This window comes from Aquarana catesbeiana, linkage group LG04 (genome assembly GCF_042186555.1).
Source record: "Aquarana catesbeiana isolate 2022-GZ linkage group LG04, ASM4218655v1, whole genome shotgun sequence".
NCBI classification, from domain to species: Eukaryota; Metazoa; Chordata; class Amphibia; order Anura; family Ranidae; genus Aquarana; species Aquarana catesbeiana.
This window is the reverse complement of record NC_133327.1, coordinates 108,996,479-109,021,376: the sequence shown is the minus strand read 5'-3', so window position 1 is coordinate 109,021,376 and position 24,898 is coordinate 108,996,479. Positions and strand designations below refer to the sequence as shown.

Here is a 24,898-nt window from a genome sequence, read left to right as displayed (position 1 = left end):
AATTTCAGCTCTCCGCTCCTTTTTTAATGAACTCTCAGACAAACTTTATAAATTCTGGACTTTGAACAGATGTAGAGAAGAGAAGACTGCAGATAAACAGGTACAACGTATGTAGGATTTGTTTAATCTCTGTGTATCCCCTGAGACCAGTGACCTCACTGGGTATATGTAAGGGTTTACAACCACTTTAAGTTTTTCTTAATATTAAAATATATTATTTATCCCAGTGAAAGGAGTATGTACATAGAAAATCACATAGCTTTTTGTTGTTATTTTAAGGCATGAATGTTGAGTTTTATTCAAAATGTATTCAAATGACTAGTTAGGGTTACAGAGAGCTGGCTGTATGCCACCAGAACACAGTCTGGGATCTCATTCCTATTCAACAGAGTACAGAGAAGCTTGAGCAGGACACAGGGACCCGTGAGAACTCTTACCTCTGGCTTGTACAGTCAGATGTGCTGAAGAGCTCTTAGACCCAACAATGTTTACAGCTTGACACTCATACTGGCCCTGGTCATGCAACGCCACACGAAGAATCCTCAATGTCCCAGAAGACAAGACTTGATGCCTTCTGTCAACAGACAGGGGGTTTCCTAACAGAGCACAAATTTATTACCCAATAAACACAGAGCACATAATCAAATAAACAGTTCTGAGTCATTTATTTAATATTAATCTCAGAGGGATTAGACTTGAATGAGAAATAAGAGAAAGGACACGATACAGCAATAATCCTGAGAACATTCTGTAAAAATCTGAGGTTAATTCCCAGCAAACAGAAGGACAACTGTTATCGACAGTTTAAGATGAGACAAAAAATAATTAGAGTTGACCAGCAGGGCAAGTAGTTTACAACAAAGTTTTTTCAACTGTTCAGAATATGTAACATATTATACAGACATTTCATCCGGGTATTTATTATAACGACATAAAATGTGTTTTGAAATACATCTAGTATAACTACCTGAAGCTATCCTTATTTTAGCTGACTGTAATTCTCTGCACTGGGGATGGCCAAACAGACCACAGTACTGCACAGTGCAGTCAATCTAACATTGGGAACAAAACTTATCACTAATTTCCTTGTCTTTTTACTCCTATCTCCCTAAACATGTGTAGCCCACACTCCCCTCTCAAAGCTCTATACTTAGATGGATATTGTTCTGGGAACCATGGCATTATTGACATTGCTCCCCCAGCTCCAATGCCCAATATCTGTGCATTTAAAGTTTGCAGCAAAGACTTCTTGTGGACTAGGAGACAAATTGGTTCCTCTGATGACTATAATTATTTAAATATTGCACTTAATGTGCTTAAATAAACAGGTTTAACCCAATGTCATGGTGCTTGGAAGTATCATTAGTTCTGGGTGGGTGAAAGCTGGAGACTGGTACAGACTGGCTCTCCTCCAGCTGCTCTGAAACCAATTTGCTAACTCTGCTGACTGCAAGACTCTATATGAAACGCCCTGCCATTTATATTAAGTTCTTTTAAAGTCTACAGTGTCCATGTACACTGTATCTAGCTAGTACTAAAAATGTTCATATATCTGACTGTCTAGGTTACATCATTTAAAGATTGAGGCAATTGGTTTTTGATAATGAATCTATTTTTTTGGATGCTGCCAGTCTATTTGAGTCTTCTGTACCTATTGATGGACTAGTATGCTTTTCTTATATGCATAAATAAAGATAAAAAAAAAAAGAAAAAAAAAAAAAGGAAGAAAAAAAAAAAAAAAAAAAAAAGGACTCAGGTTAATTCATATCAACTTATGAACTTATGTGTGTGTGTGATTTTCAGTCTCCAACAATTCCCATAGCCCTGTATATTCTGTTTCCCGAGGAAGGCATCTACATTTTTTTGAAGCTGTTAACACTCTCAGCTATTACCACTTCCTGGGGGAGAGGGATCCACATTTTTACTGCTCCAACGGTAAAGAAGGCTTTCAGTAACCTAAGAAACTTCCTTTCTTCTAACCTCAAATTCTAGGCATGTGAAGATTAAGTCTTTAGCATTGTATCTACGGCTAATTTCTTTTTCATTTTGGATAGTGTAGGATAGGGGTAATCAACTCTGTCAAGGTTCTTTCTTTACTGAGTGCCCCTGCTGGGGAGACTCAACCTCTCTATTTATTCGGTTGACCTTTGAAAGTGAGGTCAAATCCAAAAACGTAAGATTTCCCTCACTTTGGAGAGGATTTGTTTATCACAGTACTACAGTGGGCTGTGCACCTGGATGTTCAGTGGCATAAAGGGTATGTGTGGTTGATGGATTTGTATTCCAGGTCTCCCATAGAAAAGCCCCATCATAACAGAACCACTTTATTGGCACAACGATGCCAGTGTGGAGTAGGTGACTAAATCAGATGCTCTGAAATCAAACTAAGGGCTCTTTCACACAAGCATTGAAAATAGGTGGGTCGTGTTTTTACTGCTTCTTGACTAACCATTAACGGCACTCAACATAGTTAAAATAGGGAGTGGATGGAGGTTTTCATGCTGCAACGTTAGCATTGCCTTGCATCACATTGAAATAAAATGAACACTGCCTGCATAGTTCGGCAGGCGTTGATGCTTTGCAGCCACCTCCATTCACTTCTATTGAAATGCACCACAATTGCACCATAAACGCACTGTAAACACACCTAAGAGTCAATTAGTGATTTGTACAAATTAAAAAAAAAACAACACATATCCCATGGTGTTTGAGGTGCGTTGCCTGATACAACATGAACGCCTGTGCAATGCAACCAAAATGCTTTTAACGCTATAGGTGCATTAATGCTACTGTAGAATTAATTGCCCGTTTTAAGGAGCCCTAATAATGGTATCACAGTCACCTTCATCTCAGCTTCAGAAAGATAGCATGTGGGAATTTCCCTTCCACAGGCGGTGGTCTCAGCGGGAGGCATTGATAGTTTCATAAAACTCTTAAATAAGCACCTCACGACCGCAACCTACAGGGATATACTAACGTAATACTGACATATAATCACACACACACAAGGTTGGACTTGACTGACTGGTGTCTTTTTTCAGCCTCACCTACTATGTAACTATGGGGCTGCCTGTGCAAGTTCCAATGAATGAATCAATAGCAATCAATTAATAAGGACCCTACATAATTTTCCAAAGCATTTTTCCATTATATTTACTGAAAATGAAAAATCCATTTAAGACACAATGTAAGGACCCATCACATGCATCATTCCACATCAAATAGTCACAAAGCAGCTTCTGTGCACTTCTGTGTAGTGGGCAAGCTGATATTTCCCTTCTGTGGGGTATCAGATTTTTTTTTTTCACCAAGGTTAAATAAGGCCCAATAAGTTTGTGGTGTCTGGGATTTAGCACATGTGTAATCCGCTTCTTAATCCCTTTTTGATAACTTACTGGTGTGTTTAAACAAAAGACAGGAAAAGCCTCAAAGCAGTCATAACACTATTAATCTAAATAGCAGTGTAATGTCTCGGCCTAAGCAAAGGGTTTCACTGTTAAGCTGTTTGTGGCTTCCTGATGAGGGCAAGCAGAAAAAAATGTACTTCTTGGATGATGTGCTATTGAGCTGCATTTAAAATACTGCATGAAGCCTGTTACCTCCTTTGGTCCAAGCAATTACTGGCTGTGGATTTCCTTGAGCTTCACAATGGAAATCCACATTATGGCCTTCAAACACATTCCGGTCTTGTGGAACAATGGTGAACTGAGGAACAGCTGAAAAGACAATGTACATAATGTAATGTGCAGGCCTTTCTTATTGTTCTGCCCTATTTCTACTATATAGTTAATATAAAGTGAACGGTGAGGCACAGTTCTGTGGAGAAATGCTAAATATATGAACTAAAATCCTTTTTTGTTTTTTATTAAAATCCTCTGTGAAGGACTACAAAATGGTCCTCCAAAATCAGGTCACATGATCCTGCTGTCTTGCTTGTTATTTAAAAAAAAGTCAGCCTAAGAAAAGGTGTTGTGGCTGAGGCTCAGTATTGGAACATCTGATCTGCACTGTATTAGATTAATTGGAAAACAAATAAGACACCAGGGGTCTTTTAGACCTGCATGTGATAGAAAAAAATTAAAAATAAAAGTTACACCCAAGTATGAAAGCCGAACAAAAAAAAAAAAAAAAAAAAAAAATCTTTGAGGCCCCCCACTCTCACATACACGCACGTATGGACATAAACACGCGTGTCGGGGGGAGCCTATGTATGAAAACTTTGATTGTGATACATGTTACAAATCGCTGCACATGCCGGTGTGAGAGCAATAATTCTAGCACCAGAGCTCCTGCATAATGCTAAACAGATGACTGTAGCAGCTTTTAAAGCGTTACTTATGAAAAATATAGGGTACTTAAGGTTTGCTGCCATTTCACGGGTGCACACAAATTTTAAGGTTTGAGATGTTGGGTATATATTTACTTAGCACAACCTCATCTTTTATGTGTTACCAAAAAAATTGAGTAATTTATTGCGTTTGTGTGCCCTAAAATTAACTTTAGTGTATTTTTTACTGGTTTCCTAGATCTTTTTGCCAATATCATGTAACATAAAAAAAAAAATTGGAACTACTGCTATTTTATTCTCTATGGTGTCTGCTTTTAGAAAATATATAATGTTCTGGGGTTTTATGCAATCTTCTGGGCTAAAATTATTTTTTAAACGCGTGCAAAAAAATAAAAAAATTAAAGAAAAAAAAAAAAAATAAAAAAGGCTCTGGCAGCAAAAGGGTTAAAGTCCAGCCATCATACATATGCATTCATTGGGGTAGGAGGTGTGTGTGCCGAGAGCGCACACATAGCACAGCGACCGAGCATTTATTGACAGCTCTTGGTAAAGGCTTCTGATAAGGTCAGCAAGGTGGACTCCCAATCACATGACCTCTGTGAGTGCCAAGCAAAGCAGTCATATAAAGCAGAAGCCATGTTGCCTCTTGAGCATTAAAGCCTGTTAAAAAGGGCCGCTTGGAGGCGGTGTTAAGGGGTTAATATGGAACCTCCATCTCCCCAAATAATCAAATATGCCTTATTTTCAGTTTAAATGCAATCTCTAGGGTTAGAATATCCTGACTTGGCACTGAAGATAATTATTATCATCAGTTTAGGCATAGTACTTAGAAGAGCCCCCACCAAAGAGATTGTTGATTTTCTATAGTGGCTAGGATCCAGCTGGCTGACGTGGGAGACCTGATTAAGCAGGAATACTTATGGAGGGATATTGATGGAAACAAGACTGCAGCTGGGTCAGCCAGATGACCAGGACTCAGGACTTTCATATATCGTATATAAAACGATTCAAGGACAAAAAACAGGATCACAACTGACTCCATTACAACATCCGCAAATAAATTGCTCGAGTGGATTTTAGAAATGAATTTCATAATTGCCTACACCTGCAAAAATGTTCATCATTCCTCTCAGAGGCAAAAAGTTAGCTTTACTATTTCATTTTCCATCTAATTATTTTTTTACGGCAGATGCTAAAAGCAAACAAACAAAAAAAATACATATAAGTAAATAGCAACAAAAAATGAAATAACTCAAACTGAAAAAGGAAAGCAATGCAGCCAGAAAAGTGATAAATAAGTGCATCATCGCAAATCACACAGCCCATGCTCTTACCAAGCTTTCTTAAAGTAAAACTTTTCAAAGAGAAAGATAGCTAATGCAAATCTTATTCTGAAAACGCTGGCTGCTTGGCTGTCATTCTGATCCATTGGCCACAATTTGATTACTTGGTGCAGAACAGATAGGCAGATTAGGAAATTCAGGGAAAAGTCTGCAGTCCTTATTTGCAAACCTTATTTTCTGGTCAGTGACACAGTATGGATGCAAGAAACTTGAAAGAGAAATTTTCCTTTAAAGCCCCTTGTGCATAGGGGCACCCCATTGTAGTAATAACAATTAGAAAAGAGCAGAAAACACTGCGTCTGTCTGTACATACCTTGGACTATAATGTAAGCCGTGGAGTGAATAGTGTCTACAGTGTTTGATGCAAAACATGCGTACTCTCCAGCATCCTCCTGGTTCACATCCTGGATATACAGTCCTCCAGAGGGTGTGATGTTAATACGAGGGTCACTTGGCAGTGGGGTCCTGTCTCCTCTGGTCCATGTGATCCTTGGTTGTGGCTGGCCTGCTGCGCTACATTCCAAAGTAATGCTTTCACCAATCAAAACTTCTGTGTTTTGGGGCTGAATCACAAAACTGGGCCTGGCTGTTTCAGAAAAAAGTCAAAAGACCACAGTTTTACAAAGGATCACAGATTTTTTCACAGCCACGTTTAATCAAATTTGTTCATAGAATTCACTCTCCTAATCATATTAATGAACTGTCATTTCATTGCGGAATTGTTATGGACTGCTCAGAAAAATCTCACTCCTATCAATTTTCTCCTTTCCATCTTAATTCTAAACTCATATTGACTGCAAGTTAATTTCAAATGTGGCCGCTTGTCTTCTTCCACTCTTTTAGCTCTCCAGGAGTCCTAATATGTATGCATAGGCGGCCAGATTCACATCTTCGAATTGCGGTACCCTTTTGGCTAAGATTAAGTGTATATTGGACCCTGTGCAAGAGAATGTGCAAAAAAAAAATTGTGCTAATATATGTGTGTGTGTGTGTGTGTGTGTGTGTGTGTGTAAACCTATAGGAAAATCAATCAAAAGGAGATAATAGATGCTGCAGTTATCCCAATGTGCTATACTAAACACAAAGACCAAACTTATATAAAAGATTAAAGCCACGCTGCTCACTTCAACAATACTCAAAATATATATACCATCAACAGTGAAAAGGTGCATGAGTCCAGAGCATCAATTAAACAGAATTAAAGTCCCATATGCAACTTGTATGGAGGAACATTGCTGTGACGGCCATCTTTCGCCATACAAGTTGTATATACCCAGTGCCGGCTTCAGAGGTGCCTGTAAATGTGAGTTTGATGTATGCCTTTATCTGCACTTTTTATTAAATGAATGGTTTTACGCTATGAGATCTTTCCCCTGGTATTTTATTGTATGAGTGGTGGAGCACCTCAGACAGAGGACCCACAGAACCAAGGCATACCAAGGTATGCGTAGACCACCCCAAAAGCGATAATCGACCTGTCTAGCAATAGAGGATCAATATCTGATGTGGAGTGTCAGTCTATGTGGGGACACCATGAGCACCTGTTTTTTGTCTTTATATTGTATGAGCACTTTCACTGTCGACACAGTAAGTGTGGAACTTTAGTTCTATTTAACCACATCAATACTGGGTACTTTCACCCCCTTTTTGCCCAGGCCAATTTTTAGCGTTGTCGCACTTTGAATGACACTTGCACGGTCATGCAACGCTGTACCCAAACTAAATTTTTTTGGACAGATAGAGCTTTTTTTGGTGGTATTTAATCATCACTGGGTTTTCTCTTTTTTTTCCAAACATATGAAAAAAGACCAAAAATTTTGGGGTATAGTTTTTGCAAAAAAATGCAATGCACATGAACGCACAAAAGCACAGTGTGGCATTCCGTAATTCCATTAATTTTGTGCACATCCTCAGTGCACCACAAAAGACCTACATTTTAGCATACCACAATTTACAGAATCCACAGATCTGTACCATCTTTAGGTTGGGGTGCACGGCATTGACACAAAAAGGTGAAATATGCTTAGAAGCATAATACTTGTCTATTACGATCAATTTAAGCCTTAGTGCATGGAAATGAGAATCTGATTAGGTGCTATCAGCAATACAGATTATTTTTTAAGTCACACAGTCATTATTAAAGTAGATGTAAACCCTATTTAGATGCCATTTAGAATTTTCAAAAGCACTGTGTATCACAAACAAGTGCCATTTTTTAAAATAAAACCCTTATCTTTTAACTTTGGTCATCCTTTGTTGCATTTTAAAAACGCTAATCTCTAAAACAAGTAACCAGATTATTATTATGAAGTTATATGGTAAATAAAAAAACGTACTTGGTGTTCCATAGTATCGAAGAGTAACCTCATGAGTCTTCACCTCTCCAGCCACATTTTTTGCCATACATTGATAGATGCCTTGATCAGCCTCTTGAGTATTTTGGATCATCAGTGTGCCATCTTCCAGGAGATTCAGTCGGATATCATCTTTCATGCTCAGTTCATTTCTACACAGATGAGGCCAAAACACGTTTACTATGGGTAGAGGAGCATAAATCTTTATATACAACAAAAGACTACGATGGGTATGAAAGGTTTTGGACATGTTCTTAGACTCCTTGGGTCCTGGTGCAGGCTTGACCAGTCTGGATCCATTGGGTAAAGAGCACTTTTATTTTTGTCTACATGCATGCATAAGTATAGACGATTATCTAATCAGCTGATCATGTTGCAGCAATGAGTGCAAAAAATCATACAGATACAGTAATTGTTCGCATCAAACACCAGGATGGGGAAACTAATCTCAGCGATTGTTGGAATGATTGTTATTACCAAACAAGCTGGTTTGATTTATTCTTGTAACGGCTGATCTTCTAGGATTTTCATGCACAACAGTCTCTAGAGTTTACTCAGAATGGAGTGAAAAAAAAAAGAAACACCTTGTTGATGAGAGAGGTCTGAGAATAGCTGTGGTAACTCACTTAAAGTGGTTCTATAGGCTGAAGGTTTGGTGAAGGTGAAAAATGCATGAAGGTAAAAAACCTTCAGTGTACAGCTCCTCCCTCAGCTTCTTCTAATACTTACCTGAGTCCAATCGCGACCCAGCGCTGGGCACGGAAGCCTCGGCTCTCCCAGGTCTCTCCCTGCTCATTGGCTGAGATACAGCCAATGGCTCCCGCTGCCATCAATCACAGCCAGTAAGGATGGAGAGGGGGGCAGACTGAGCCACGCTCTGTGTGCCCCATGGACACACCGAGGCAGCTTGGGAGTGAGCATGCATGAGTGCCCCAGAGCTCTGGGTGCGTTTGGGTAGCGGGAAGGGCAAGAAGCGCCGGTGGGGGACCCAAGAAGAGGAGGATGGGAGGTGCTTTGTGCAAAACCATTGCTCAGAGCAGGCAAGTATAACATGTTTGTTATTTAAAAAATAAGCAAGCAACAAAGATTATGTACCGTGTTAGCCAGGATGTATTACAGAGGTAGAGAAGGCAAACAAACATTTTCAAACTGATACCTTTTTGTGGCTAACTGAAAATATAAAAAAGTACAAGGTTTAAGAGTGTTAACGCTCCTTCTTCAGGTATTATGACAGATCAAGTGTCTCAAAAAGCTCAATAGTCTGAAAGCTTCTTCTTACAGTGGATATAAAAAGTCTACACACCCCTGGTAAAATGTCAGGTTTCTGTGAAGTAAAAAAATGAGACAAAGATAAATCATTTCAGAACTTTTTTCACCTTTAATGTGACCTATAAACTGTACAACTCGGTTGAAGAACAAACTGAAATCTTTTAGGTGGAGGGAAGTAAAATTAAAAAAAAATAAAATAATATGGTTGCATAAGTGTGCACACCCTAATACTTTGTTGAAGCACCTTTTAATTTTACTACAGCACTCAGTCTTTTTGGGTATGAGTCTATCAGCATGGCACATCTTGACTTGGCAATATTTGCTCACTCTTCTTTGCAAAAACACTCCAAATCTGTCAGATTGCAAGGGCATCTCCTGTGCACAGCCCCCTTCAGATCACCCCACAGATTTTCTAATCGGATTCAGGTCTGGGCTCTGGCTGGGCAATTACAAAACTTGAAACTTCTTCTGGTGAAGCCATTCCTTTGTTGATTTGGATCGTTGTCATGCTGAAAGATGAAGTTCCTCTTCATGTTCAACTTTCTAGCAGAAGCCTGAAGGTTGTGTGTCAATATTGACTGGTATTTGGAATTGTTCATAATTCCCTCTACCTCTTGACTAAGGCGCCTGTTCCAGCTGAAGAAAAACAGCCCCAAAGCATGATGCAGCCACCATTATGCTTCACGGTGGGTATGGTGTTCTTTTGGTGATGTGCAGTGTTGTTTTTGCACCAAACATATCTTTTGGAATTATGGCCAAAAAGTTCAACCTTGGTTTCATCAGACCATAACACATTTTCCCACATGCTTTTGGGAGACTTCAGATGTGTTTTTGCAAAATTTAGTTTGGTTTGGGTGTTTTTCTTGGTAAGAAAAGGCTTCCGTCTTGCCACTCTACCCCATAGCCCAGACATAAGAAGAATACAGGAGATTGTTGTCACATGTACCACACAGCCAGTACTTGACAGATATTTCTGCAGCTCCTCTAATGTTGCTGTAGGCCTCTTGGCAGCCTCCCTGACCAGTTTTCTTCTGCACTTTTCATCAATATTGGAGGGACATCCAGTTCTTGGTAATATCACTGTTGTGCCATATTTTCTCCACTTGATGACTGTCTTCACTGTGTTCCATGGTATATCTAATGCCCCCCCTAAAAGATTTCAGTTTGTTTTTCAATGGAGTTGTACAGTTTATAGGTCACATTAAAGGTGGAAAAAGTTCTGAAATGATTTATCTTTGTCTCATTTTTTTTACATCACAGAAACCTGACACTTTAACAGGGGTGTGTAGACTTTTCATATTCACTGTATAATTATGGTGCGCAGAAATGAATCTCAGAGTGCACAGCCAATTAAATCTTGAGGAGGATGGGCTATAACAAGAGAAAAACACATTGGGGTCCACTGCTGCCAAGACCAGAAAGCGGAGGCTGGTCTGACGAATCTCGATTTATGCTGTGGCACACACATAGATGCTATGATCTAATTCCAAAAGAAAACCTTTGGGATGTAACAGAATGGGAGATTTGCAGCATCAGCGTGCAGCTGATAAATCTGCATGATGCAATCCTGTTAACATGAACCAGAATCTCAAAAGGAATGTTTGTGGGATGTGGAATCCGTGCCATGAAGAACTGAAGGCATTTTTGAGGGCAAATGGAGACCCTGCCCAGTATTAGTCTCCTTAGTATTGGAAGCTGTAAATTCTTTTTCTGTGAGCACACTAAACATTTGCCCAGCTATCCATGATCAAAAAATAACTTTTATACCAAGCAACACCATCTCCTTAGGGGACTTGCTCAACTCGGAAATAAAGAAGCAATGTCAAAAATTTAGTCAACTGAAACTGAGTATGCAGGAAACTGAGCCATACTGAACCTGTTAATTTAGGCAATGCAATATAACCTTGCTTTGATGGAGGGGTCCTGCATGATTCAAGCATCAGCGTTTCTATGACTTTCATTATGCTTTAAGAATAATACATTGAATAAATATTAAAGTGGTTCTAAAGCCTGCCCATTTTTTACCTTAATGCATTTCCTGCATGAAGGTAAAAATGTCCCAGTGTTTATATCACCCCATCACTCCCCCCATATACTTACCAATTTCAGTCCAGCTCTGTCCTCTCTCTCTGCTCACAGAGGCAGCAGTGGGACCCATTGGCTGCTGTTGCTGTCAATCAAATCCTGTAAGAAGAGATGGGGGTGTGTGTGCTGAGCCATACTGTGTGTGTCAATTGGCAAACACAGCCTGGTGCCCCCAGGTGTGCCCCTATAGCATGCAGCATACTATAGGGGAGCACAAAGAGGAGGAGGTGCCAAGCGCACCTGTGGTAGACCCCAGAAGAGGAGGTAAGTAGAACATGTTTTTTTTTTTTTAATTAAAAAATGTACCTTTGCATATGATTTAAGGTAAACTGGTGACTAAATGTATACTTCAAGAGAATAATCATTTTGGAAATGCTATATGGGCTAAAAAAACTCACACAATGCCATTGAACTGAAAACTGATTGGGGATTTCTACAAGTAGCAAAGCAAAGAGGTCTGCACTTCTCACACTCCCCTATATAAAACCGAGGCACCACTGTCCTGCTTTTTCCACAGTTTGTTGGACCAACAGTGGTGATCACAGAACTCAAATTAAACTTTACTGTTGCACTGTAGTAACAGAATTCACCTGCAGCTGAAGAAGCAATCTGTGAGTGCAGCGCCTGGTTCAGGAATACCTGGAAGCTGCAAGAGAGGATGGAATACTCCATAATATAACACAAAAGAGGGCTGAAAGAAGCGGATTTCCCCCTTTTTTTGCAACTCACAAAGCATAAATTAGTTGGAAAACAAAAAAAACACAGGTTGTAAATATTTTTTTTAACTAAAATAATAAACATGTTCTACTCACCTGCTCTGTGGAATAATTTTGCACATAGTAGCCCATTTCTGGGGTCCCTCACTGGCGCTCCCCCCTCTTCTGTGTGTGCCTCTATAGCAAGCTGTGTGCTATGAGAGCACATGTGTGGGAGTGCTCCCAAGCCGGGCTGTGTGCGTTCATAAACATGCACAGCATGGCTCGGCCCTGCCCCACGCTCCCTCCCCACAGGATTTGATGCACAGCAACAGGAGCAAGGAATGCATTAAGGTAAAATAAAATGTAACTTAATTACTAAGAGTATGTATGAAGACATGTAAATGTAATTGTAATCATCACAATTTCATACAAGCTTTAAAGCTCAACTCTGAGCATAAGAAAAAAATTACCCTTGCAGTGGGCAACCATGGCACCCCTTCCCCACCACATCACACTGCAAGGATTAAATGCTCAGTAAGTCTAAGGAGTAGAGTAAAAAGATGTATTGAATACCTTATTTCTCATTCCTGTAGGCTTTCTTCATCTGTGCGACCAGTCCCCTACAGCTTCCCTTATAAAGGTGCACTGGCCTAGGGGAGAATGCTTGTCTTGCATTGTTAGTGATAACACAGAAGGACAGCCCACAGCCTGAAGCATCAGGAAGATGAGGAAAGTGCCAGATTAAGTAATACAGTCTTTCTTTACCCCCTAGAGTTAATGAAAATGTAATCCCTGCAGTGCACTGCAAGTGTTTTTTTTTTCCATCCTAGAGTTGGACTTTAACATATTATGTCACAGCGCGCTCACACACTATAATGATGCTCTCAGTGTTTTTCATGTGTGAAGAAAACATTGATCCTGCTATAAATGGTGTCATGATATCACTTCCTTTTACAGGAAATAAAGGACACAGTACCACTGAAATGGCAATCAATGTTGTCGCCCCTTCTTCAGATACTGAAGCCTGCACAGTTGAGTGATGTGTAGCTGCCCCAACTAAAGACTTACCCCCCCACAGGGAATGCCAGAGAATTACAGCATGGTATTTCCCATACTGACTGAAGTTTTAAAGGTGCTTTTTGGCAGTGGGGAAAACCTGTGGTATGAACTTCAATTTAAGATATTAACAAGTTAATTGAACTTTAGAAATAGCCTTTACAGGGTTAGCAAATAACCCTTTCCATGTGCTTGCCTTCTACCAAAGTTTTATCACTGCCTATATAAAAGTGTCCAGGGATTGTTTGAAGATGGGAAGTTTTGGATAAAGCGTCAGATACTATTGTGACAAGGAGTGACCATGAATGACCAGTACAACGCACCGGGATGTTTCTAAATAGACATATGGCAACAACACTACCATTTTTTTTTCGTTAACATACTTGTTTCGGAGCCAGATGATCTCCGGCTTGGGGTTGCCTTCAGCTCGACAAGTGAAGTACACAGTGTTCCCAAAGGTGACATCCACATCTTGAGGCTCTGATGTAATCCTTGGCCGTTCTGTAAATGGAAGTCATTTTAGGTCTAATTTAGTAAAGAGAAGCTATTTCTAAGAAAAGCATTTAATAGAAATGTGTATGCTTGGTGGACAGAATACTAGCTCCTCTTCTTATTCTGCATGGTACATAGTGGTCATAAAGTGATTCTAGCATTAAGCAGAACCAAGACAGCTGAACAGATTATCTGCCTGGAGCTCAGCTGTAATGCACAAAAAGATTACCTGCACGTTCACACGCGTTCATTGATTTTGATAGGACCTTCAACATGTGTTATTGACAATTAGGAAGGAACACAGCCTTACATACAGTGCCTTACAAAAGTATTCACCCCCCATGGCATTTTTCGTGTTTTGTTGCCTCACAACCTGGAATTAACATGGATTGTTTGAGGATTTGCATCATTTGCTTTACAATAAAATAAAAGTTGTGGGCGTGTTCTGTAAATTAAGCAACAAATAGGACAAAATAACAGAAATAGTCAATGTGCATAACTATTCACCCATCTAAAGTCAGTACTTTGTAGAGCCACCTTTTGCGGCTATCACAGCTCCAAGTCACTTTGGATAAGTCTCTGAGCTTGCCACATCTTACCACTGGGATTTTTGCCCATTCCTCCTTGCAAAACTGCTCCTTCAAGTTGGATGGTTTGCGCTTGTGAACAGCAATCTTTAAGTCTGACCACAGATTTTCTATTGGACTGAGGTCTGGGCTTTGACTAGGCCACTCCAACACATTTACATCTTAAACCACTCAAGTGTTGCTTTAGCAGTGGGTTTAGGGTCATTATCCTGCTGGAAGGTGAACCTCCATCCTAGCCTCAAATCACACACAGAGTGGTACAGGTTTTGCTCAAGAATATCCCTGTATTTAGCACCATCCATCTTTCCCTCAACTCTGACCAGTTTCCCAGTCCCGACTGCTGAAAAACATCCCAACAGCATGATGCTGCCACCACCATGTTTCACTGTGGGGATGGTGTTCTTTGGGCGATGTGATGTGTTGGGTTTGCGCCAGACATAGCGTTTTCTTTGATGGCCAAAAAGTTAAATTTTAGTCTCATCAGACCAGAGCACCTTCCTCCATAAATTTTGTGAGTCTCCCACATGCCTTTTTTGCAAACTCAAAGCATACCACTGTGTTTTTTGCTGAAAGTAATGGCTTTCTTCTGGCCACTCTGCCATAAAGCCTAATTCTATGGAGCATACGGCTTATTGTCGTCCTATGTACATATACTCTAGTCTCTGCTGTGGAACTCTGCAGCCCCTCCAGGGTTACCTTAGGTCTCTGTGCTGTCTCTCTGATTAATGCTCTCCTTGCCCGGTCCATGAGTTTTGGTGTGCGGTGGCCTCTTGGTAGGTTTGCTGTTGTGCCATGTTCTTTCCATTTGGTTATTATAGATTTGATGGTGCTCCTAGGGATCATCAAAGATTTGGATATTTTTTTTATAACCTAACCCTGACTTGTACTTCTCAACAACATTGTCCCTTACTTGTTTGGAGAGTTCCTTGGTCTTCATGGCAGTGTTTGGTTAGTGGTGCCTCTTGCTTAGGTGTTGCAGCCTCTGGGGCCTTTCAAAAAGGTGTGTGTATATGTAATGACAGATCATGTGACACTTAGATTACACACAGGTGGACATCATTTCACTAATTGTGTGACTTCTGAAGGTAATTGGTTTCACCAGAGCTTTTTATGAGCTTCATACCAAAAGGGGTGAATACATACTCACATGCCAATTATCAGTTTTTTATTTCTGAAAAATAGTTTTATGTATAAATTTTTCTAATTTTACTTCACCAGTTTAGACTATTGTGTTCCGATCCATCACATATAATTCAGATTTAAAAAAACATTGAACTAAAGGCTGTAATGTAACAAAATAGGTAAAAAGTCAAGGGGGGTAAATACTTTTGCAAGGCACTGTATTTACCAGACACAGTGCCCATGAGCTTTAAAGAAAGTTTAAGGCAGCATAGACTCCAGTAAACATTCTTCATGCATATGTATTTGTGTGTCTTCAGCTAACACATCTGCCCTACACAAAACATCTGCAGCTGACGAATAGGAATAGAGCCTAACATGAACTGACAGATATTCTGAATCAAGCAGAATAGTTGACAGACATACTATTATCAAGGGAATATCCTTCCACTATGATAACAAACAGCCAGTGACCTGAAGACGTTGAGGATGAAGTGACTGCTAGGCACATAAAACCTTCTGTGTAGTGCCAAAGTTAAAAGACAAGTGTTCAGAACACTTAAAGCCCCTCTACAAATGAAGAGGCACAGCAATTCGGTCTGTCTGCCCTCTCTACTAATTTTATCTTAAGGCAAGGCACACTGGGAAAATATAAAAACAGAAAAGGTATTCACTATGTAGCACCCCCTGACCCCCAAAGCACATGAGGTAGGCAGGACCTCAGGGTCCAGTCCTCACCAATAGACTAATGCAAACAGATAGGCATCAGTTACTTGTCAACAGGGTGAATAAAAATCGGATGACTTAAAAAAAAAAACAAAAAAAAAAAAAAAAACGGATTTTCTTTTTAATTTAAATCTGATTTTTATCAAATTTATTTAAATAAAATGCTTTTGGAGTAAAAATCTATCTAAAGATATTTTTCTATTTAAGATACATTAACATTTTGGTTATTCAGCATGAAACAGAGCTTATTTATGTAGCGTGAGGCTGTATATTCTACAATATTTACATTTTTGTTAACGCATTCAATGAATCCAAGCTCTGCAAACTGAGATAACATGCACTGCATTGATGCATTTACACAATTTTACAGTAACCATGAGATAAAACAAAGTTCAGGAAATATTTCTATATCCCATTGTTTTGCAAATCTATGTGCACTACTATGATTGTTTGAACAGAAATACATCTGTACCAGGCTAAGTGTGAGGAGGAAGGACAAGCAGTAAAAATTAAAGTGAAACCTTCTAAGTAGCTTATAAACCTTGTGATCTTTCTGCACATAGTTTGAAGTGCTTTACTCCTCCCTTGAGGAGCAAAATGGCAGCAGGCCGTAAAAGAGACCCAGTTTGGGAATATTTTAATGAATTTCCTCTACCTATGGGTAAAGCAAGTATGCGTGCAAAATGCAAGCAATGCAACAAAGAGATGCAAGGCCTGGTGAGAAGTTTTGAGAAGAGAAGACATGCTTGAAGTCTATTTAATGTGGACCCAGCTGATATATTCAGTTTAAGTTCTTTTTTTTTTGTTTTTTCAAAGATATTTTGTTTATGCACTTCAGTTACTAAACATTGATGTTGAAACAAATAAAAGAATATGTAATATAATGTTATTGTTTTAAATAAATAAAAGAATTTGAGTAGTTTCTCCAACTGTCTGTGATTAACCTATTAACCCAACATCGGTTCTGATATTGCTGTTTTACTGACCCGACAGCTTATTATTCTTAATATGAAACCTTATTTTTGTTTGCAAATATTAAAGATTCTAACTACCAGCAAGAATATGTTCTTACATTAAAAGAGCACCTGTCATTTCAGATCCATCATAGCAGCGCCTGTTAGCGGGCATCCACTCAACTACTGCCGCCACGTCCCTCACCTTGTTGTGTCTCTGCCGCATTACCAGCCATTCCAGTGAATGGGACGGTCGGTGAGTCAACAGTCAGAAGAGGAGCTGCTATGGCACAGAGCTGACAATTGCTCTTTAAAATTTTGGATTTAAATCAAGTTGATTTAAATCAAGCCTTTTTACTAGTGATTTAAATTGTGATTTAAATCAAATCCAACCTGCTTTCCAGAGCCAATAGTGAGTTTATCTACTCTTACTCAACATTCCTGGGAAATGGCACAAGACACCCATGCACTTTGCAGACTCTAGATGAGGGACAAAAAGTGCATACAATCTCCATAGATAGGGGACCTAAGCCAACCTGGCAGTCTTAACTACTGGCTGCAATATACTTTTTGGCTCAGTTACATACTTCTTGGGGAGGACCACAGCACTTCAGTTGAGGACAAACCTTATGCCTAGCTTCTCAGGTTCCCCAATTAGGCAGAATTTTACCCATGGTGCTTCGATCCCTTGCTCAGCATAGCAGGCTTTGAGCTAAAACCTATATCCAGACACATGGTTGCCCTTTTCAGGCAGCACGCCTAAGAGAATCAGACAGACTTACAACTCCCTTAGGCAAGTGGCCCAGGGAAAGACTGACTTGCCAAGTCACTCCTGACTGTTTATACCCTCTCCCAGCCTGCACTAGTGGCAATAAACGGGATAAACTGGAGATATAAATATTCTTAACTCCGATTTGTGCAGCTTCCCACACAATTGCCAGGGACACTCTCCAGCAGCAGACAGAATCAAACAATAACCAAGGCTCAGGAAAGACCCAAGAAAGGTGAAGTGTTAATTAGGCTAGCAAACACTAAATTTGAATAGCCACTCCTGCCCATGTCATGGTGGCTACAACTATTTTCAGATTTTTGATGCTTTCCAGTTGCTATGTCTTCTGTGGTCAAACATAGTGCTCGGCCTCCTTCTTTCCTTGCTTCTTAATGCACTTCACACATATAGGTAAATCTTCTTTACTGTTGTGGTCAACTAAACTGTTGGAACAAGAAGTGCTGGAAAATCTCTTCAAGGGGACACAAACTAACAAAATACTTTTTTTTCCATCATAACAGAGAATAGCAGGAACTTTTGTCAGGTTATTATAACTGTCTGATGACGACCATTCCCCTAATTTCACTGCTGTTAGAGAGAAAGAAGTGAGATAAAATCTCCCCAACAAAGACACGGTCTGCAAAAGAATAAAAATAAAACTTGACGAGTATTTCCTGCTTATGAAAGAAGCTTACCATCTAAAGTCCCGATCAGTCAGCCACATCTAGGAACAATAGCATCAATATAGGAGAAAGCTAATTAACCTATCATTATGTTTGTACTTGAGACCTGAGCAATACCAAATGCAGTGTGAAAATTTTACATGCGACTCACCGCAGTTGAGCTCAGCTGGTGTAATGGTGGACAGAGATCTCCCCTGGAGCCTGCGTGGGTATTCACAAGTTGCAGCAGCCTGAGCATTCCCGGATTCTGAATAAATCTTCAACAGATCAGCCAACCACAGAATCTCGCAGTCACAGTGAAGAGCATTGGAATCCAGCCGCCTGAATGCAATTATAGGCACAATCAACACTTATAATTGCTTTGCTAAATGTGCATATCAAATACAAATCATGAAAACACCTTTAACTAGTTATAGCTAGGAAATTATTAGCAAATGTTTTCTCAATGTCAAAAAGCATTTTTACATCAGTATATAAAAAAAAATGTAACCTTGCACATCAAAAGCCCATATTAATTCCATATTGTCAATGGGACACAATATACTGGGACTTTAAGGTAGAAAGTAGTCTTACTAATCTGAAACCAGCAGAATCGCCACAAGCACATATGCAGGTGGATTCAGAGGAAGCCAATCTGAACACGAGCATCATCTGTATACAGATACATGCCCAGTTCACATACAGACCACTGCATTGGAAAGTGCCCAACGGGCTTGTGTCAACGAGCTTGGGGTTTGGGCCGATGGGAAAATGTATCCGCTTTTAACATCAGTTTAAAAGAGAAGTGTCGGGGTTTTAAAAAAATAAACAGTCATACTAACCTAGGTGGATACAGCATTGATCCCCCCAGCTATAAGACTAAGAACTCAGCAATCAAACGCCACTGATTGCTCAGTTCTCGGTGTTCATGCTCCAGAGAGACAGTGACTGTCAGTGCTCTGTCCCTCCAGCACTGTGCAGGGGGCAGGAGCGGCTGGCTCAGTCTCTCAGCGACTTGCTGAGCCCTCTGAAAAGGTGTCATAGGAGTGCAGAACGAACTGCACTCCTATGATCCCCAGGAGATATTACAGCCCAAATAGCATTGGCTATACTTCTCCTTAAAGATGATTTGGAGATCATTTAGAATTCACTGACATATGCATTTTACCCCCTCCTGATCCGCTTTTAAAATGCTTTTTTAGTTCTTTTGACTTGTGTAGGAAGAGGAGCAGTTCTGATGTGGACAAAAGCCCATTGACACAGGCCTTAAAATGGACACCAGGATCCTCTACCTTCACATGTACAGTCTTTGGGGATACAATGTAAAAACTAATTGCTATGCTCCTAACTGACCCAGTCTTTGGGCCTTTTCTTTTTAAAGTAGACCTGTCACAGAGGTGTGGGAGGCTGCCATTGCGGACCTCTCTTGATAATACTAGTTGCCTGGCTGTTATGCTGACCTTCCTGAGTCAATACTTTGAATTAACAATCTTGCAGATAAGGACTTCTGACACATCTCTTTCAGTCAGGATCAGCATGCTTGTTTCTGTTGGAAGAACAGCAGCAATCTGCTTACATACTGTGACTGTGTATATGCGTTATACCTATCTATCCAGCAGGTGGAGCTGTAGTATGATAGTGTGTATTCTATGGTACAAAGTAACAACAGGATGTACCGTCTGTATCTAAATATGTACTTGTATGCTCCTTGTTCCTGTTCTCTTCCTGGTCTATGATAAAAGGCATGTAATATATTTCTCTATAAAAGTAAAGTTGTTTGCTGTATCCATGAAGCTTCCAAAGCATGATTTCAATACTCAGCTAATAGTTTGAGGTTAGAGACTTAAAGGGGGGAGGGGATTTACTAAGACTGGTGCACAGAATCTGGTGCAGCTGTTCATAGTAACCAATCATCTTCTAACTTCAGCTTATTCATTTAAGCTTTGCCAATAAAACCTGGAAGCTAATTGGTTCCTATGCACATCTGCACCAAATTCTGTGTGCACCCGTTTTAGTCACCTTACTCTATGGAGGAGCACAGTTGCCACCCTAGGACAGGCGTGTGTTAGGACTACCAAACACATCTACCTCTTCTCATCTCTGTAACAAATGGGGGGTCCTGAAGTTTGCAAATATAGCTGGGTGGCACTGACAACACCGCTTGGCATTTCAATGCAGCAAACAAAGTTGTCAGGAAAAACAGTTTTTCCACATATTGACCAGATATAAGCATTTTCAATAGCATACTTAAAGAGGTGTGTCCCCCCCCAGGCAAAAAAATTAAATGTCAGCAGTTACACATACTGTAGCTGCTGAATTTTAATATTAGGACACTTACCTGTCCTGGAATCCAGCGATGTCGGCACCACAGCCAGTAGTAAGGGCACCCGGCAATGAAGCCTTTTGACTTCACAGCCGGTTCCCTAATGCGCATGCGAAAAGTGTTTCTAAATTGCCCGGTGGTGGGAGAAGGAGGAGGGGGCTGAACTTTCGAATGATCTCGAAAGTGGGGATGGGTACCTGTCAAAAAGAGGTACCCGCTTTCCCCCAGAAAGGTGACGGGGGTGGGGGTGGGGGGTGATAAGTGGAGCTTCCACTTTTGGGTGGAACTCCGCTTTAATAAACCAAAAAAAAAAAGAAAAATATGTAATTGTTAGGGTTTACATACACCTAAAAACTTTCTTTGTCATTTCAAAAAAGCTATCCAACAGCTCCTGACATAAAAAACAAAAACCCTGAAAGCACTGTCAGCATATTCATAGACTAGCTAGTGAAAGTAAGCCAAGAACAATAGTATATTACAAATACTTACAGCCGTTTCATAGACTGCAGCTGGCTAAACGTGCCGGGTACCAGGTGAGTGATTCGATTGTTGTGCAGAAATCTATCCCGGACACAATGTGAGGAGAACATTACTATCACCACCATTAAGATTCATCTATAATACAACTTTGCAATAAGTTACTCACAGTCTTTCAAGCTTGGGAAGATGATGAAAAGATTCTGGTTCCAATGTCTCAATGTGGTTAAAATGAAGATATCTGAAACAAACCAGGATTATGTATTTCTCTATTCATTACATACACACTAACAACTAAAATGGACTAGTAGTCGTAAGCAGCATGCATTAGGGAAAACCTGACATGGGGAGGAATACGGACGGACTGCCACTGATAATACATCTCTGAATATGGTCTTTTTTTGGCTGTCTTTAGCTTACTAGACCGCATACTAGCACACTATGACAGACTTACCTGAAAATGCAGCACTGTCACCACTGTAGGTGCTTCCATCTTCACCTGGTCTTCCTTCCAGGTTCGCGGGCTTCGGCCGTATGAATGACCGAGACGCGATGACATCTTTCCCACGCATACAAGTTCTAAATAGACGGCACAGTCCATTTAGAGCCCAGTGAGCATAAGCCAGTGACGTCACCGGCTGCTGTTAAAGTAAATATCTCATAAACAGTTCATGTTTAGGAGATATGGACTGTACCTATAGGTAAGCCTTTTTAATAGGTTTACCTATAGGTAAAATTCAACCAGTGAGTTTACTACCACTTTAACATTATGACCCCAATTATGGCCTAAACAGTGCTCACTGGAACATTCAGAAGTTTAGAAAGCCTTCTGTAACCAAATGCCATCGTTATGTTTTGCACAAATAAGGTTGCAAAGGTCTTGAGAGAGTTCTTTGCTTTTACCCATCATGAAATGTTTCTTGTGTGACATCTTGGTAATAAGACACCTTTTTATAGGCCATCAGTTGAGACTGAACCAGTTGATATTAATTTGCACTGACAAAGAGGCATGGTTGCTTTCTAAATTACTGATAGATTTCAGCTGGCGTCTTGGCTTTCCATGCCCTTTTGCACCTCCCTTTCTTCAGGTGTTCAATACTTTTCCCTGTGATATTACATTTTATTACACATAACTTAATTTCTGAACTTATTTGTTTTGGTTTCTTTGTATGTATGGATTTCATGGATTGTTACTGACATGTGGTGAAATTTTCATGCCCATAGAACCTTTAGAAATATATTTACCTAGAAAAATGGTGACGTGCCCTTGGAATCATCCTAAGACAAACCATAGTCAATCATTTGACTCCTTTATCGACATAGCCTGTCCCTACCAGGAGAATACAGTTAAAAGCCACTGGCAATAATTACATGCAAAAATTTGACATGTTGGTTGTACCAAAGTGGCTATGACTAGGGTACAGTCAGCCTGTCCACAGATAGCTTGAATGGCCGGCTGAACCGGCTGAAATTCAAACAATCTATGGCCAGCTTTGGTGTCAGGGTAAGGAAGTGACAAAAAACTACCAGTGGCCAATGCTATGTTCCCATTCATTAAAAATGATTTACTGTAAATATATTTCAGGCTGAGCGCTTCTCATCTAGATAGTTCTTAACCATGAAAGACAGACATGCAGTATTTTCATTTAATAATGTTACTATTTTCGTGAAGTGAAAAGTGGACTAACATACTAACAAGAAGGAAAGCCCTACCAGATGGTGTCAGTAAGCTGCAGTGTGAGCGCTAAAGCAAAAATAAAAGAGACATTAAAGACACGTATTGTGTTAATGGCATTTTTACAACCAATAACTCAGACGATGGTTCTTTGAGACTGACTTCGGACTTTAAGAGACCATTGACAATACATGCAATTGCAGTCTCCTTTTAATCCTGTGTCTACAGCCTAATACACAAAAGAGCCAAATAAAAACACTGATAACACATCTTCAACATGCAGCGATGGTTAATTGCAAATATGTACCTATAGAGCATTTCCTTTGCATTAGCTATGTTAAAATTAGTATATGCTACAGCATATGGCAGCATAGGACACCAAAATACCTGCTTCTACAACCAGAGTTACATTTTTTTTTTCCATGGTGCATGTACAGTTATCCTTACCCTCCCCCCCCCTATTTTTAAGTTAAACCGACAACCATGGAGATTCACATATTAAAGTGAATTTGATTTGGACCAAAACATCTGTAAGACCGTGCTCATGTTACCTTACTGTTAGTCTTCAAGTCGATCCCGCCTTCCCTGTGGAACACCTTGAATGCTATACCCAGCCTCCACAACAGGCCTCAACTTCTACCCATGTTTATATAAAACCTTTATCCCCCCCCCTTTTCTATGTTGTTTAACTTTCCCATGTTTCTCAATCCTGCCTATGTTGTTCAACTCTCTCATGCCAGAACTTCAGTGGGCAGTAGAAGCTATGGGATTTCTCAAAAGCATGGCAAGGGCAGAGCTTACTGTGAAGAGGGGGGTAGGTCCTAATCTTGATTTGGAAAACATTTAGGCTCTGTATACATAGACACAGAAGACAGACATAGGAACATGCAGCACCATGAGGTTCCCTAAGAAATGTTTTTAGCCAATTCAGGTTCACATTAAAGGCCCTCTGACAGTTTGGAACAGCATGATGCAATACGAGAATACTGCAAATTCTCCAATATTCCAACTCATTGGTACTATGGATTGAAACGTCACCCACCAAGACCCCAATCATAACCAGAGCACAAATCTGGATATAGATGCACTGTACACACAGCACAAATAGTATACACTATTTTATTAATATATACTTAAATAGTATACTCTAATAAATCACTCAGGGCTCAGCTACAAAATGTATTTTCATGGTCAAAATAGCCTGTTATTTCACTTTTGGGGTGGCACTAGTGAGCTGATTAACCTACTGGTTTTTCATATCTCAGCAATGGTAAGATTTCCTTATAGATGTTTTGTTGAACTTCCCCTCACAAAACTAAACCAAAGGGTTCCTTTACTAGCCCAAGATAGAAAGGAGTCCACCTGACCTATGTCCTTGCTAAAACATAGCTTTTACCAGCACAAGCGGTAACATTGCAGCAAGAGATGGTTACACGTTTCTGCCAACAGCCTTAATCATGATTATAGCTGTTACTGAAACATGTAAGCTTCTCTTGCTGCCCCCTTTCCAACATTATGTATAATGCTGGACCGGTGTTCTTGAATTGCATCTGAGGATTTTGAGAGCCTGCACACATTAAGACACCTTTCCCACGGGCAGATGGATCGGGTTTGCCTGTCAGTTTTTTAGTTGGACCTGATAGGATCCTCCATTGTCCTCTATAGAGTGGCGGGTGGACATGTGTCCGTTTACATCCTCCAACATCTGAGCCACTATAAAACAGATGGATGGGGATCCGTTCCCCATCCGTCTAGCAGAGCCATTTACACCTGACCAACCATAGAGGAGAGCAGGCTGTGTCTGTGTCCGCTCTGCATAAGCGGAGATGAAACAGACAAGTCATTCAACTGCTCACCCGGGATCAGCGGACAGATTTCCAGTGTGAAAGGGGTCTTTGGGAGTGAAGGAAAGTGACCGTTGTTGGGGTAGTGTTGGAGAAGACTAGTAATTCTCAAATGTAAACCTATCCTAGAATAAACAAACAAGCATTCAACCCTAGCTAACCAGGATGGGGGCAAAAA

The 24,898-nt window shown here is 40.1% G+C and overlaps 1 protein-coding gene across 1 annotated transcript in view; it reads right to left on the bottom strand.

Annotated features, from left to right (window-relative positions):
- Positions 1-24,898, bottom strand: part of PXDN (peroxidasin) — a 233,388-nt gene that overhangs the window by 51,701 nt on the left and 156,789 nt on the right. Inside the window, exons 5-12 of the mRNA XM_073625451.1 lie at positions 21,371-21,442; positions 21,214-21,285; positions 18,574-18,743; positions 13,477-13,594; positions 7,968-8,137; positions 5,945-6,217; positions 3,600-3,716; positions 438-596 (exon numbers count right to left, since the gene is read on the bottom strand). Of these exons, the coding sequence (XP_073481552.1) occupies positions 438-596; positions 3,600-3,716; positions 5,945-6,217; positions 7,968-8,137; positions 13,477-13,594; positions 18,574-18,743; positions 21,214-21,285; positions 21,371-21,442 (1,151 nt within the window). The remainder of the gene's footprint in view (positions 1-437; positions 597-3,599; positions 3,717-5,944; positions 6,218-7,967; positions 8,138-13,476; positions 13,595-18,573; positions 18,744-21,213; positions 21,286-21,370; positions 21,443-24,898) is intronic.